Source organism: Erpetoichthys calabaricus, chromosome 7, assembly GCF_900747795.2.
Source record: "Erpetoichthys calabaricus chromosome 7, fErpCal1.3, whole genome shotgun sequence".
NCBI classification, from domain to species: domain Eukaryota; kingdom Metazoa; phylum Chordata; class Cladistia; order Polypteriformes; family Polypteridae; genus Erpetoichthys; species Erpetoichthys calabaricus.
The window spans coordinates 1,150,704-1,167,735 of record NC_041400.2 but is presented as its reverse complement, the minus strand read 5'-3'; the positions used below and the strand labels follow the sequence as shown (position 1 = coordinate 1,167,735).

The 17,032-nt window shown below is 44.0% G+C and overlaps 1 protein-coding gene across 1 annotated transcript; it reads right to left on the bottom strand.

The window, feature by feature from the left end:
* Positions 1 to 239: 239 nt before the first annotated feature.
* lrit3b (leucine-rich repeat, immunoglobulin-like and transmembrane domains 3b) lies at positions 240 to 16,805 on the bottom strand. Its single transcript, XM_028805985.2, has 4 exons — positions 16,498 to 16,805; positions 13,611 to 14,083; positions 7,728 to 8,033; positions 240 to 2,129 (listed from the first exon to the last, which is right to left on the bottom strand). The coding sequence occupies exons 1-4, from the start codon at positions 16,608 to 16,610 to the stop codon at positions 1,069 to 1,071; spliced, it is 1,953 nt and encodes a 650-aa protein (XP_028661818.1). The 5' UTR covers positions 16,611 to 16,805; the 3' UTR covers positions 240 to 1,068.
* Between the last annotated feature and the right edge of the window lie 227 nt (positions 16,806 to 17,032).

Sequence of the window (17,032 nt, the reverse complement as noted above, 5' to 3'; positions counted from 1 at the left end):
GTCCAAGTGCCACACCCTTCATGACCCACCTCTGCCCCCTGCACTTGCCTTCTCTCCTTTCCCGACTCCACATATGGACTTTGGGCCATAAGGCAGCATGTAAGGCTTCCCAGGGTCACTTCCGGGGTCATGGATAGTTACTTCTGCACCAGGACCAGTAGGCTAGCCTGCCCTCTAGGGACGTCTGGTGTTACTGCACTCTGTCTGTAGTCTGTAACTGCTCTTATAATGCCCGCAGCCCGAGACCGCTCATGGACATGTGCTCTCTAGTGGTCACAAGGTGTTGCCACCTCTAATTGTTCTCCATCAGGCCTCATTCTCTTTCTCATGGGGAACACCATGGCTTCCACCTAGGCTGCAATCCTGTTATCTGTGCTGGCACTCCTGCCTATGACTTTTTGAAGCACCCTGCCCATACAGAGCATGCCCCCTTCCAAATGGTGCCCATATTCCTACACTGAAACACGTATTTACATTGCCACTGCCACTGTAGAGTTTCTTGTTTCTTGGCTCTGTTTGTGCCTGTCATCCAATTCACATACTTTTAGGAGGTTTAAATAATGTCCTTCATACAAAATAATCAAAATATACGAGATGTCTCATTGTGTAAGATACCTACATGTTTCTGAATCGGTCAAATGCAGAATCATCTAAAATAATTACCATTTAACAAACTTATAAAGTATCAAGTAAAAAAAGCAAAATCACGCAGTAAATGGAAAAACAAACAAACAGTCGTCATTTTGCACATTGTGTCCAAGATCATCTCCTGGAAAAATGGAATAAATGTTAACATACACTACCAAGGTCGGTTTCTTGAAGTGAAATACTCTGCAGGTGTGTGGACGAGATTCACTTTGATCGAGTTGTTTTATTTTGGTACCTTTGTATAAATGATACCTTTTGTGATCCTTTTGTCTTTGATTTTTCTTTCATTTCCTCAGGCTCATTGGTTGGAGATGTGCCATGATCTCCAGAGTCGACATCATAAATACTGGAGGGTGCATTCCTGATGTGTGCCCCTTAGGGTCACCCTCCCCTGCCTGTCTGCCATGTCATTGCCAACAGCTAGCACAGGTACTCTGGTCGTGACATGTCACTTTTGAAGGTCATCTGAGAGTCAATGCTCGATCTCGAACACAAGAGCATTCTCTCCGATTCAGCGGTGCTCCTCCGAGCCCAGAGGTCTCCCGTCGCTCCAATTGTCCGCTGCTTGAGAGATAAAGTCTCAAACTTGACGTAGGTCTCCTTGGCAAGGTCCTCGTCCGCTGAGTTCCCCTTCTTGCAATAGAGCTTCAAAACTTTATACAGCAGGAGAATGATGAGTGGTAGGGCCACCGCGCAGGCGATGCCACTGCCAATAATCAGCAGCTGTGCCTGGCTGCTGGCAGCAGCCTCCTCTAAGGTGGTGAAGACGACGCAGTGGTCCTTCCTTGGCTGCGTTCCTTTTGGACTTACACACGCTGTGTATTTGGTACTGGGTGTCAGACCATTGATGAACACCGCGCTTTTTCCAATGTCGGTTGTAATGGTTTGCTTGTCCTTCTCTCCGTAAGTGGAGTACACCACATTAAGGGCGATGCCCACTGGAGAATCTGGCGCCTTCCACGTCAGTACAGCACTGCGCTCTGTCTGGTCCACTACCTGTACATTTTTAATGGTGACCTTCTGGATGGCGGCTGACAAGGTTGTGTTGTTTGAGGCCTCTGCCTCTTTTTTGCCACCAGTTTCTTGCTGAACCCGCCTGTTGGTGACGGCAGGCTGCTCCTTCACAGGCCTCTTAGCCTCGGCCGATGGTTTTGATGGAGCATTCACTGAAAGCTTCCTGTTGAGGAGCTCACTAAGGGTGGCGGCAGTGAAAGTAGTGGGAGATGCCATCGTTATCCTCTCTGTGGGCAGCTCTGTTTTCACCTGCATGACATTGCTGGGCTCTGTGCCAGGCCTTTTTGTAAATTTCATTGGGGAGGCAGTGGTTGTCACGACCCCAACTACTGTCAGTGTGATAGACGCTTCAGATGTCCCAGCCAGATTTTTTGCTTTGCATCGATATTCACCAGCATCTTTGTATAGAATTCCATTGAGGCTTATGATGGACCACCTTATACCCTCTCCAGGAGACTCTTGAACAACTGCAAAAAGAATAAAAAATCTGTAACAACGGGATTCAAATCACCAATCCTAGGCACCCCTGAGCATCAAACCTGCTTAAACTAGTTCAGAGGCCAGAGCCAATCCCAGGAACGGTGAGCCAGCCCTGGAGAAGATGCCAGGCCACCAGAGGGCAAACTTACACACAACCCACAGTGATGCTGCCAGTTCATAGGCACCAGTCTTTATTCTGTTCTAATTTTTGCTTTGTGCCCTGGCCCACCATAACCCACCATCAGTGGGGGAGAAGTGAAAGCGTTAGATTCGTCCAAAATGTCAATCTCCGGTTGTTGACAGATCTTGACGTTTTAGGGTCCCCGGTATCAAAAACACTGATATCTTGATCATGGGTGTGTGTCTGTCTGTCTGTGTATCACAGTTTCTTGAGGACGGTGTAGAGCTAAAACAGCAGGACGGAAAAATACCAAAATCGAAACCTTAAGGCTGTTATGAGGTGACGAGGTGCTGACTAGTCTTTAAGCCAAATTCTGCAATTAATGATGAATTCTTCTCGTCCATTGCTATTGTAATGACCTATTTTATCATCAGAAAAATCAGCATCAGAGCGGTAAATAATTACAGAAATATTAGAGAATAATTTGGGTAACTTGGTTCTGAGGGCGCAAAGCCTACTTGATGCTCAAATCTGAATTTCTTATTTTAGTTTTGAAAGATGAGGAATCCAATGATACCTTCATTTTCTATAAGTAGCTTATGCTTAGAGCTGCTGTTTTATTTTAGTCGAGCACAGGTAATAGAGCTCATTTTAAAATATTTGATATCTCTTGTCCTGTGTGTACCGTCAACATCCCTCACACGCCTCTCCTCGGTATCCTCATGTGTTTGAAGCCTCTGTTGTATTGTGCCCTCTTTCTTGAGCGTGTTCCAGTAAAGCCTTCTTCTCTGTTATTTTGAGGCACCTTGCTCGCCTCTTATCCGCTTTTTGACTGCCACCAGTGGTAGACGGGCCACCGTTACCCACTGAGAAAACATTCATTATCTTGCAGATACTTCCCGTCTTTTAAGGTAACCATCATCTTGCCTACTACGCCTTTACCTCTATTGGCTGGCACCTCCTCTTTCAATTGCATCACCAAAGTCAAAGTGACCAATCAGAAGCTTGGAGGGACTGGACATGCGCCCACACACACACACACACACAGACAGAAGCATTTTATTACAGAGTAGACTATTTTTGAATTTCTGTGATGTTTTTTTCTATGGGAACTATCAGTTTGGGTAGCAGTTGCCTGAATGCGGGCCCTGGTTGCTCCCCCTCCAAAGTTATGTCACATGTCTTCATAAGCTTAACTAACATCCCACCAGGCCCTTTGTCCGCGACTGAGCACACTCCTCTAACCCTTTACTGTGCTTGTGCTTTCTGAACAACTCAAGTTTATGAATTTCACTTCCTGGGTTTTTTACTTTTTTAGCGTTGGTTTAGTGATTTGCCGCTGATGCCCCTTTAGAATTGATTTCCAGCTTTGGACCCTCATTTTGCTCCTTGACTACATTTTTAGCTCCTAATCTATCTTTCCCTCTGCTCACGTAGCTAGAGCAGTACAGCTGGTGGTGTCATCATTTTTGTAAACTTTGATCATTTTTCTTAATCTTTGTGATTTTTTTGGTTTTGTAGGTCTCAGTTTTACTTTTGTTTTCTTTTATATATAGACGTGTTGATTTTTATAGTTACTTTTTGCTGTTTGCATGACACCCTTGTGTTTTTCTAGTGGGCACCACCATTCTGAGATGACGGTTTCTGACTTGTAACATGCTATAAACTATCCATCCATCCATTATCCAGCCCGCTATATCCTAACTACAGGGTCACGGGGGTCTGCTGGAGCCAATCCCAGTCAACACAGGGCGCAAGGCAGGAGACAAACCCCAGCCCACCGCAGTGCTATAAACTAGCACTGTGTTATTTTGAAATGTCCCAGATTGTGGCTAAATCTCTAAAGTCTATTTCTGGAGGTTTGGGTGTTGTTATATAAAAAATGTATTTCTATTCACATAAATTTTACTCAGGATATGACGGCCAGTCTGAAGGGGCATGTTCCTGGAGGCTCTGTGGCATAAAGTGATGGTATAAAAGCTGTCTCATTCCTTGAGATGTCCAAGATTGTGGATAAGCCTTAAAACAACCATCTGTAAAGTTCCTGTAATGGTATCCCAGCTATAATGACTGCATGGGCTGGCAGCAGTGTTATGCAGGAGACAATCAGGAGACGTGATGTGATAGTAATAATGAGCCAGGGTAAAAGCCAAGAGGGCATGATAGAAATAAACAATGTCAATGACGTGAGCTAAAAATCATACATCAAGAGTCATAGCGAGAGAGTCCAATGCCAGAATTTTACACTTCACCTAAGCAAGATAGAACTCAAAGTCCAAGAACAGAAAACAATTCGGAGCCAGAGGGACCTTAAAGATGACGACACCAGAGATTCAAGTGTTAAATCAGTCAGTCACAAATCCAGACAGTAAACAAATGTGTGATGCTGACCTTCATACCGTTGCAGGAATGACGTCATGTGTGACGCACTCTCTTGCCTAGCAGCAGCTTGACAATCCTGCATTACGAAGAAGCACTTAATGGTGCATCGAGAAGCCATATTTCAAAGTTAGCTTCTTCAAAAATGGCTTAACTCTTTGAGGGCTGAATATTTTTTTTCCAAAAAACACAGTTTTCTGAAAAGCACACAAAGCAATAGTTTCACACAGAAATCAACATAAAATGTCTGTTGCTGTGTGCTGCAGCTGCCAGGCTGTCTTCATGTAGCGGGGAGCAGGATCAGAAGTGGCAGCTGAAGTGCATTGCAATCTGGTTATTACTTCTTACCATTTTAAGTGGCAGCCCTCCCACACAAACATTGTCGTAGGTGCGTTAGCTACACAAACCTGGTCAGCACCACGATCAGCCGAGAAATCGATCAGCTGATGCTGGTACCTCACATTTGTTTTTGATCACTTTTATCAAAATCAAAGTCCAACAAGTCAAGAGTACAATTCAGTGATAATATGTCAATTGTCGCCCACTGAGTATTTTGCTTTATGCATTCACTTCAATCTCTCGCCAGATGTCGATGCCATTTTTGCCATTGTTTGCTCCTTGCTACTCACTCGAGCGCAGGGAATCTCAGTCATACCAATGAATCTAACGTTCCTTCTAGCAAAGAGAGTCCAAGTCAAACATAACATCAGGTTTTGTCACTGTTAATATTTGATTACCATCGTCAACCCCTCCAGTCAACATCTGCCCTGAAAGAGTTAAATCAAACAATAGACCAGACCAGCTAATTCCTTAGCTTTTAAAACCCCAAAAATTATATTCCGTTATTTTTAGAGGCCAAGGAAAAGACTATAAAAAAAAAATAAACACCTGAAAATAAAAATAAAGTCCAAATCAAGTTATTGGCTTTCAGACGTATTGCTTGAGTGAATTTCCCTTTGGGATTAATAAAGTATCTATCTATCTATCTATCTATCTATCTATCTATCTATCTATCTATCATTTTTGACCTTGTTTTCAGTCTAGCGATTTTGCTTAGTGGTTTTGACCTTCCTTTACTATTTGACCACATTATTCTCCTGGTGCTCCAAAATACATTTACCATTGTGGATTGACTTTCGTCTTTAATCGTGGAAGAACATGAGGTGAGTTTGATTTTTTTTTTGGTTCCTAGGCCTGAATCCAGCAGGGGGCGCTAACTCCCTTGTTGGAATAAGTTCTTTTGTGATTGCGGCGTGTTACATAACCTGAAACTTTAGATGTTATAAAATATATAAACTAGCGGGCTCTGCCCACTGCTCGCTTAGCTCACCCACCCCTGGGTTTGGTTTACTGGATATACAATGGGAATTGTTACATATGCGTTATTTTCACTTTTACTTTAAAACTTTTGTAAAAACAATACTTGTCCTTTTTATTTCTGGCCCAGGGTGTGGTTACATCTCTTTCTCACAGGACGTATAACACTGCTGGCTTCATCTGCTGCTGCTGGCGTGGCTGTGAGTTCTGCTTGTTGCTTGTCGTTGTTTTAAGAGCTGGGAGCACATGATGTCTGACTACCAAAAGGATTCCAACAACTGCTTGGTTAGATCTCCATGAACTTGTTTAAATGTTGTCTCACTGCCTTGTCTCGCGTGACATTACAGTGATTCTCGCGGGACGTCAAATTGCAATCTCTTGGCACCAAGTCTCATGTTTAAGGTCCCTGCGAGACGCTCCTTGGCCAATCTCTTTCATCTCACGGGTCTTTTAAGTGTCTTCCGAGAAGATCGCGTCTCGTCTCCCTGGTTTCCCTTCCACCAAGATTTTTTTTTATAATAAAGAGAAAGGCGATACACCTCCGTTAGTGATACGGCGGTAAGAAATCACATAGGAGAAATAACTTGGCTTTCTGTAATGACGGCTTACACGGCATAACAGACAAAGGAAGCCATGACAAGACCTTTCGGGTAGTGGAGGCCCGATGTGTAGAGTCTGCCATTTTCGTCGCTTCGCTGGAAGGATTTTCAGGATCAGATGATGGTATCTCCCATCTATCCGTCAGCTTCAAAGGTGTGCCGGGCAATGTGCCAAGGCTTTATACTCTTTCTCCATGTGCAGGCCCCCACTTTGGTGAATCATGCCATTCCAAACAAGGAAAAGAAGATCCAATGTCATGCTGACTCTGACACACAGAAATAGTACAATGCCCATTTTCGTAGTTGTCCCTTTCTTGTCTTCCAATGCTTGCCTAGCAGTTGTAAATGATGAGCCCCCGTGTGCTAAATCTGTCCTTGTGTTAGCTGTACATGTGAGTGGATTTATAAAATATTTTTTGTACAGAGCACAGTGACATATTAAACAGATAGTTCTGGTGCCGCCGAGAGTGGCAACCTTTTCAGCAGCTCCGTGTATGACTGTATGTGTATGTGTACTTTCTACTTTTATTTTTCTGTTTTTATTTATTGATCACTTGTGAATTTCCCATTGGGATTAATAAAGTATCTATCTATCTATCTATCTATCTATCTATCTATCTATCTATCTATCTATCTATCTATCTATCTATCTATCATATAGTGCCTTTCATATCTATCTATCTATCTATCATATAGTGCCTTTCATATCTATCTATCTATCATATAGTGCCTTTCATATCTATCTATCTATCTATCTATGTATATACTTATTACAAGGCCTTGGAAGAAGCCTCAGAATAAGCTTTGGAGATGAGACCTCATTTTCAGCGGATAGTCAGACAGGAATCGTATCAACAGTTATTTTTGGCCTAAGGTTTTAGCCAGTGCTCTTCATTAGGATTGATTTCCTGGCTTTGCACCACTTGCTTGTTCTTTGGCTTCTGATTCTAGCCCTTTTCTTGTTTCGTATCTCATTGTAAAATTTGGTGCTTCCTGCAGGCTTTGAGAAAACAACATGCCATCTCCAAATCCTAGGATACTGAATGTGTGTGACAGCAGCCTTACCCACTGTGCCACTACCCAAGCCTGAATGTAATTTAATTAGCATTGAAAATGAAGAATCGGCAGTGACACGCCAAAATGGCTATTACAGCTCATTCACCTCTTACCTGTATTGTTAACGGGCGATCCATCAGATCGGGTCCAGATCAGAATGGGAGTCGGATAGCCAGTGGCATCGCAGCGCAGCAGAACATTGCTGCCCAGTGGAGACGTAATCTTCGTTGCTGAGGTCATCACAGACGGTTTGAGGCACTGCTCGAGTTCTGCTTTCTGGAACAGAACCCCAGATAAGTTCTCCGGGCCACTGCAAGCCAAGAGGGGATCCAGAAGGACAACAGAAGCCTCATAGATTTTGGAAAGTTCAATCAGCTTTGATATTCGACAGTCACAAAACCAGGGGTTGTCTTGCAGACCTAAAAGAAGACAAGAGGCATCATGGATTTGTAATTTCAGAGCTTATAATGGGGTGTGATATTGAAAGGCTAGATGGCCCATAAAAACTCCCAGAACTCAACAAGGCCATTGGAAAATTATGAATAGTTCATTCAATTTATTTAAAAAAATGTGAGTTTATTAAGACAAATACAGAGATTACCAATAGCAAACTGTAATAATAAGATAATCCAAAAGTAGTTCTAAAAAAATCTCTAAACAAAGAATAATGAACTCAGCAGAGAAAGAGCAATGAAGCTGGAAAACAATCCCAGAAAGCAAAAAACCAAATCTTGAGAAGACAACAGTTTCGTCAGGGTTTGATCCCCAGCTCAGATATATGTTCTTGTAATTTGATTTGTTTGTAGCTCTTGTCACAAACGTGTGCTTGGGAGGCACTCAAAGGGCGTGAAACTGTGAGTCAAGCGTTGACGCTGCGCACTAACACCTCTTCACATTCCTCTGCAGATCACCAGATGACAAGAAGACCTGAGCCCTAACCAGCTTCCTCATTCCTGTCTAGACCACACACCCCTCCTGACCTCACATCCGCCTCTTCCCTCCTGGACCCGCCTCTTCCTCTCCACCGCCTATTAAAACCTGACCTCTCTCCTTCGGTGTCAGTCCCATGTTGGACACGCTCTCTTGTGGCTACTCGCTTGCATTACATTCTACGGGGTGGATTGCCCAAACCTTTGTGTTCTTGTATTTACACTCTTTAAATATTACTATTGTGTAATTGATTGGATTTTGGTCTCTTTGTACTTTATGATTTGATTATTGTTTTTTGTAATAATTATTTAGTATTTATGGATTAGTGTTTTCTGTCATCTGTGTTGTCCCCTTCATGTAGAGCCTTGGGGGGGCTGGAGCCACTTTGACATAACAGCTGGAGAAGCACACACTTCCTGTATATTCTGGGCAAGGCAAGTCACGTCAGCTTTATTTATAAAGCACCTATATAAAAACACAAAGGTTTTCACCAAAGTGCTGTACAGTAAAAATAGTAATAATACAAAGACAATAAATAAGATATAGCATAACAGAAAAACATTCCATAATTACAGTCAACGTGTATAAAGTACAGTGGCTATCCAAAACATAAAATACAAACCAGCAAGCCTTTTAATTTGAATTAAAAGTCAGGGAAAACAGATGTGTTTTCAATCTGGATTTAAAAATGTTCACATTCAGAGCAGATCTGGGAATTATCTGGGATTAATAAAGTATCTATCTATCATCTATCTATCTATCTATCAGATCTAATCTGCAGCAGCAAGTTGTTCCAGAGCCACGGAGCAGCCACCGCAAACACACAATCACCCGTAGGCTGTGTCCGAGTTACCACCAGTAGCAACTGGTCAGGCGATCATACAGAATGAGACGGGGCATATGATTTATTAAGACTGGTGAGGTATACTGGTGCTAAACCATTTACAGACTTCTAAACAGGCAATCAAAACTTAGATAGATAGATAGACAGACAGACAGACAGATAGATAGATAGATAGAGTGAAAGGCACTATATAATAGATAGATAGACAGATAGATACTTTATTAATCCCAAGGGGAAATTCACATTCTCCAGCAGCAGCATACTGATACAATAAACAATATTAAATTACAGATTGATAATAATGCAGGTATACAGACAGACAATAACTTTGTATAATGTTAAATGTTAACGTTTACCAACTTAAACTCGATTCTAAAACTAGCAGGTAGCCAGTGAAGAGAGGCGGGTGCAGCTACTCCAGAATGGCATTGACTTTGGTATTGTGATCATTTTCTTGGTAAGTTTTGGAGTACAATTTTGCATAATGTCTGGTTTTGTATATTTTGACAAGGCAAGAATTACCAAGCTACCAAGTAAGAAATGTATAAGACATGAATCAAAGGTCGAAAGCCAAAAGAAGTCAAACTCAAAACCTAATGCCAGGGTCAACTTGTAAGTAAAACTCAATCAGTCGCTGACTTTATGGATGTAGATTCTAGCCATCTGAAAAGCTAAAGAGACATTTTCAAGAGGTTATGTAACCACCAAGGCAAAACACATACTATTGATGGCGTCACTTCTTACGTGTCATCAGCATGACAATCACAGTGACATGACACATCACACAAACAAATAAACACCAACCTCCTGTTGACCTCAGTCTGCTGCTGAGCCATTCGCTCTCCTTTCCCCACTCAGAACTTTGATGGTCTTCTCATCTCAGCTAATCTTTGAGGTTTTTAACATTTCACATTTCTGTTTGGTTAACTCGCCTGGTTTGGGAGAATTTCTTCAATTATTTTTGGGGTTCTTTTGTTTGTTTGTTTTCTTTACTATTTAGCTTTGATCCTCTTCAGATTCATTCTTGTTTTTTAATTTGTGTGTCATTTTTAAAATTTTGTTACTTTGGAAATTTTTTTCAGCTGTTGATTTGTTTTTCAATTTTATGTCCTTAATTTAATAAATGAAATAATGAATAGTCTTCTATTATTATTAGTTCTACTACATGTTAACTTATAGTGATAAAGGAGTACACCATTTGTGTAGCTATGAGAAACGTACGTCCAGCACAACACTTCTGTAAATAACTTACTAGGCCTGGATCTTACAAGGATTATTATCTTGTACACATTTTAGTTGCTTTCATTGCATCGTCCTTGTTGATAATTCATGTGTGTGTGTGTGTGTGTGTGTGTGTGTTTCAACTGACCAGCTCAAAAACCTTGAAAGAGACCCCATCCCCAAAATTAGGCTTCAAGGCTTTACACAAGTCCTGGAGACAACGTAAGCCTTCCTCCAAACTCAAGAAGCAGGCTTTGCTGCCTACAAAGGCCAAAATATGAGTAACAGCTTCACAACTCAATAGAGAGAAAGGAACTGCGTAAACCCCTGGCCCAAATAACAAAGCAAAATATCTATATATATAATTCACTAAAGCAGCCGACCATGGCAGGCAAGATGCAAGACAGAGCCCTGCCCTTGAAATCACCGAGACTCGCCCACCAACAATTCACTACGCACGACACGACAGAGCCACGCCCACCAACTCTAAGACCATGAGATACGCACGACAGAGCTGCGCCCGCCAACTCTAACCCTCCTCCTGCCACCCTCGCAAACTGTTTTACACGCTGCATACAGCGATTCACATCCACGAGAAACATGTTTCTTCTTAGATTCTTAGATGGTTCTGCAGGAACGGGGAAAACCCTGATTCCTACCATACTAAGAGCATAGTGTATTTGATGGCTTGCCCGCCTGACTGTTACCAGCATTCACCGCGATGTACTGGAGTGTAAGACAATCGCAGCTGCTACCTCACAAACTGTCCTTACTCCCTGGATATCCCTGACCCCATCAGATTCAAATTTGCCTTTTACGTTTACACGAAGACAATTTCCTGTTAGATTGGCGTTTGCAATGACAATTAATAAGGCACAGGGACACACTTTCAAAACGCTATGCCTGTATCTGCCAAAACCAGTGTTCAGTCACAGACAATTGTATGTTGCTCTCTCCAGAGTTCCATCTTTTCATTCACTCACAGTCATATCCTCAAACCCATTTGGACAACTGTGTCCTTCAGGAAGTGTTCACCCATCAATAAATAATTATGCAGCATATTGTACGCCGCTGGTTGGCTAGTACTCCATAATTAAACATTAAAAAAAAAATCAAAATCACCAAAAGGGATTTGCCTGTTAAAGCAAAGCCAAAAAGTAAAGAAAATCAAGTCTGCAGACCAATTAGTTTAATGAAGCCAAAATTCAAAAACCAGAACATTTAAAATGAGAACTTACAAGAGTGAAAGTATCGAACCCAATAAACAGAAGGAGAGCAAAAAATCAGCATTGAGTGCTAAAGTCTGTGGGGGGATCACAAAGCTCTCTGCCCATTATGGGCCCTCAGCTACAGCGCCAGGGATGCCAGGGCTCAGCCAGGTCCTCCACTACAGCTAAAGTGTTTTATCTTATTAGGGGATGTTTTTGTTATCTTTTATTTGGTATTTGGTGTTATAAATCCTGTTGTTTGTACTTGTATGTGTTATGTATGTACTGTACGTCCCTGTGTTCTGCAGGTGAAACCCGTTGGTCACTCCGTTCAGCCAGAGCTTGAGAGGAGCTGCAGAGAAGAATTTCTGGAAATCCCCAATCCAGGTGTGTGACGTTTGTTGCCTCAAACACATGAAGACTCCAGGCTGGAATGGCTGCCTGTTAGGTTTCAGTCAAAATTCCTTCCCGGGCTGGGGTTCAGATCTTTGTTTTATGTCCTTTTTGTCCATTTTTGGTTGTGTTTATTATTTATATTCTTTTTTTGTTTATGTATTAATGCCTTGGTTATGCCCCATGTTGTTTGTGGGTGGTCCCCCAAGAGGCAGGGCCATCTTAAACTCATCACTTAAACAAGACTGATGACGTCCTTTCACTGTGACTTGTCTTTGGCAATCTGGCTCTGTGGAACTTTAAGACATTTGACATGTGGGCGCTGCTCTTGAGGACCATTCTGACTGTGTCCTGAACTTCGCTTATTTAATGATTGCCTTCCCGTGTTTGAGCTTTGTTTGAATTTTGACCCATCTGTGACCAACCCAGGGGCCTCGTGTATAAACGGTGCGTATGCACAACAATGTTGCGTAAGCCCGTTTCCACGCTCAAATCGCGATGTACAAAACCTAAACTTGGCGTAAAGCCACGCACATTTTCACGGTAGCTAAATGCTTGGCATACACAAGTTCTCCACTCGGTTTTGCAAACTGGCGGCACCCAGCGTTAAAGAAGTGCTACTGTTCCAGTGTGGTTTCCTTTTCTTTTTTACATCCCTGATGCGGCTTTATCAAATACACTGAAATTAACCGCATATTGTTCATTAGTTTAAGGCCTCTGATTGTAATTAACCTGTAACAATATAATGGTCCACGGAATGGCCAGACTATTCCAAATACCACAGCTGCTTTACTCTCAGTCCACCTACTTCTTCATCTTTCAGCTGCTCCTGTTAGGGGTTGCCACAGCAGATCATCTTTCTCCATATTACTCTCACTGTACCACTCGGAGCAGCTGATCAAAAGGAGAATTATTGGTATACAGCATCAAGCACACGCTGTCTATTTGAACTGCTCCCATACGACAAACACTTCACAGCCTTTCCTGTACGGACCTCGCGGTTCACAAACAGTTTCATCCCAACAGCTCTAAACACTCTCAATCAGTCCATCAGGTGCTCCTGGTAGAACTGTCTGTACCTATAAGTACAATCACCTCACGGTAAACTTGCGATACAGTTATAATATTACACAACCTGCGCCACTTTATAAAGCACATATTTACATATGATAATTCTACCTGCTCCACTGCTCCTATCTCAGTTTACCTTTATTTTACTTGAGTAGTTCCACTCAAATACTTGTCTTGGCACCTCCAGCAGTGTCCCCTGTTCAGACCATTCCTGTTGAGATATCACCCAGCTTCTCTATTTTAAATCCATACCTCCACTTTGGTCCACCACTGCCCACGCAATACCACACACACACACACACAGAGGTGGCACATATGCCATGATTTACCTAGTATGACTCGCTGAGGCAGCAGACCCAGGTTAGTATTCACAATTCCAGAAAATGGTGGCCAGATGTCCATCAAGTCTGATGGCAGAGTTGTGAGTTTGTTGCTCGAAATATCCAAATAGGTGATGTTCCTGAGATAGCGGCCCGCCTCGGCCGGGATTGTTGACAGCCGGTTGTTGTGCAAGTCCAAAGTGCGCAGGCTGGGCATCTCCTGCATGGCCTCCCACGGGAAGGTGGACAGCAGGTTGCCATCCAGGCGCAGCTCGTGGAGCACCTTGAGGTTATAGAAGCTGCTGCTGTCCACGGTGGAGATGGAATTGTACGTAATCCAGAGATACCGTAGATCCACCAGGTAGTAAAAGGCCTCTGTGGGAATCCGCCGCACCACCGTCTTCTCCACCCGCAGCTTCACCGTGTCCACAGGGACGTTGACTGGGATGTCTGACATGTCGGGGTCATTACAGAGCACTGATCTGTCAAAAAAGATAAAAAAGGTGAGAGGGGTGGGCAACATGATAGGAAAATTAACCAGAAACGATCACCAACTGGGAGGTGGGCAGCATGAGAAACCTTGAAATGTCGAAGTTGAGCCACGATAAGCAAATGTGTGGAAACGTCAAAAGTCAACTCGCCGAACACAAGTGTCCACCTCTGAGGATTATGCTGGTCCTGGGCTCACTGGTGCTCAAGATGGTGTCTGCAAGAAGTTTCTACTTAGTTATTTGTGACAGAGCTGTGCTGCCGTCTCACACTTCCAGAGTCCTGGATTCAAATGGCACCCGTTCAGCCTGTACACGTGTGGCTTTATCTCAGGATGCTCTGGTTTTCCATCCCTGTGATCGAGTTCTGCCTTCTGCCCAATGTCACCAGGGCAGGCTCTGGTCGACTGTGACTGTACAGTTGTTTTTATTAAGTTCTGTCATGAATGCAGCTGGATGGAGGGGTTGGATGTGACCCCCAAAAGCATTTGTATCATGTGGCAGATCAAACTGATTGATCAATCAGTAAGAGAACAGAGTAGAGCAAGTGACACCTCAGGCTGTCCCCTCAACGTTGGCAGACAATAGGATGCGTTGGCTTAGTCACTGGGCCTTCCTCCATCAGGACGCTGGTTCAGTTCCCACCCCTGCCTCCCTGTAGCAAGAGATGGCCTGGCCTGGACTCCAACTTTAAAAATGTCTGTGAACACCTGGAATGGTAGGCCTTGGAAGGTGAGGTGCTGTGAGTTAGACAGGGCTGCCCCCTACTGGTCACTGCGCAGGTCACTGACGACTCACAGTGGGACCCAACAGGAGTCACTACTGCTGCCCAAAGTCCAACTGCAGAATTCAGAAAGTTGCTTTGGATTAGCTAAGATAATAAAGGCAAAAATAAAGAAATAGGCCAGAGGAGACCACCTACCCGGTGGGGCAGAGTGTGAGAGCCAATGACATGTTTGAAGCCACAAAGTGACTCAGTGCCTGAGCCGGGATTGCAGCTTTGTGTTAAGCCCACTAAGTGGATCCAAGATGACCTACATGTACCTTGTCTTTTTGTTGCAGTGTGTACAGCGCCTGTCGAGAGTGGGCCGCACCTCTGGTGCTCTACCTGCTGCTCAGGGGCTCCTATGGCCGACACCTTCAGGTGGACCACCCTGTGTGTCTGTTATTATTCATATGGTCACGGCCACATCGCCTCTGAGGTATCTCAACACAAGAGTATGCAGGGCTCAGAGCACACACAGACTGGCATACACATACGGGGCACTTACAGGGGATACTTTACTGTGACAGTTCTGAGCTTCTCTAAAAGCAAAATGTCCCCAGTTCAAATATTATCTGTTATATAGTGCCTTTCATATCTCTTTATTTATCTGTCTGTATTATATTATAGTGCCCTGTGTATCTGTATGTTATATAGTGCCTTTCATCTATCTATCATATAGTGCCTTTCATCTCTCTCTCTCTCTATGTACCTTGTGCCGTTTCATCTCACTGTGTATTTTATAAGACCTTTCACATGATCTGTATTATATAGTGCCTTCCCTATACACCAGTCTATGTCTTTATCTATATACTACATAATTCTGTATGACGTAGTTCTTCTTCTATCCCTTATATTTCCACACCTGTCTGTATTATATAGTGCCTCATCTATCTATATGTTATATGGTGTCTTTTGTCTAATATCTTGTATACAGTGCCATCTATCTGTCTATGTATTTATAGTGCCTTTCATCCATCATCTATCTATCTATTATAGAGCGCCTTTCACATCTGTCTGTGTATTTTTCTGGATATCGCATGCTGCTTACCTACACGCCGTATTACTTTTGTATTTATTGTGTGTCACCGAGTGAACTGCAGTGCGCACACAAACACGATCCGGACTCGTCCACCAGTACACACGCGCGCGCACACTGCTGATCTCGGGGGTCACTAAGCAGGGGGTCCCGCTGTTCTCCATGCACCCTCGTCCTGGCCCCAGAGCTCTGGTGATGGCACTTGATTCATGTGCGGGGGTCCCTGTGGTCTTCAGCAGACTCTCACAGGGAGCAGGTGTGTCCTTGCTAGCCACCCTGAGCAGAAGGCAGGAGCCCACCCTGGACGGGGTGGCAGAGAGGAGGCCTGGCCGTGTTTAACAAAAGCCACTGAGTTAAACTGACTGCCCTGGCGACAGTGAGAGTTGTCTTTCGACTCCCTTGGCTGTGTGTCGCCCACCGGCCCCCCAGGTTTTGCTGACGGCAGTGCCGTTTCTTTTTAAAGGGTCCCATATCCGAACACTCGACGTGAATTCAAAGCCTGCGCGTTATAAAATAAATGAGACTCCCCACCTACATGGCGCTCATCATTGACTAAAACTACAGAAGAAAGCGCGCCCAAGCCAGCAGCCCCCGAACGCCGCGTACCTGGTGCCCGTGCCGTCGCTCCGCCCGTGGTAGATGCAGGTGCACTGAGAAGGACAGAACGCCGAGACCCGCGTCAGAGCCCACAGGAGGAGAAAGCCGAGACCGGGAGACATGGCCAGTGTGTGGGACGGCGGGCACGAGACGCCTCGGAGGAGTCCAGCGGAGCTCTTGTGCCGTGTGCTTCATGGCTGCGCAGCAGGCTGGGATTAGCCGCAGATTAGCGGAGCTCGTCGGGTCAGGTAACCTTCACAATTAGCCGTGCAGGACGCCATAAGCAGATTGAAGCGCTGGGCTGGGCCGTGTGGTGCGTCCAGCATGTGCCCGCTCTGCCCTGAGACGACAGGAGATGTCAACGTGATGCGGTCGACAGACGGAGGTGCGACCCCAAAGGACATCCAGGAGTCCTGATTTGTATTTTTTAGATCTCTTAGCCTCGCGTGGTCACATGCTGGGCTCAAACCTTTCATGTATTCGACTCTCATTCATTCATAGCGATGCGTATTGAAGACCCCCACACTGGTATCATACAACATCC

Bases quoted from the DNA above. Each gene is read 5' to 3' on its own strand.
- lrit3b (XM_028805985.2), bottom strand. From the start codon at position 16,610: ATGTCTCCCGGTCTCGGCTTTCTCCTCCTGTGGGCTCTGACGCGGGTC. The intron at 14,084-16,497 runs GTACGCGGCGTT...CTTTTTTGACAG, and splicing joins AGCGACGGCACGGGCACCAG to ATCAGTGCTCTGTAATGACC. The intron at 8,034-13,610 runs GTAAATCATGGC...GTCTTCTTTTAG, and splicing joins GCCTCAGCGAGTCATACTAG to GTCTGCAAGACAACCCCTGG.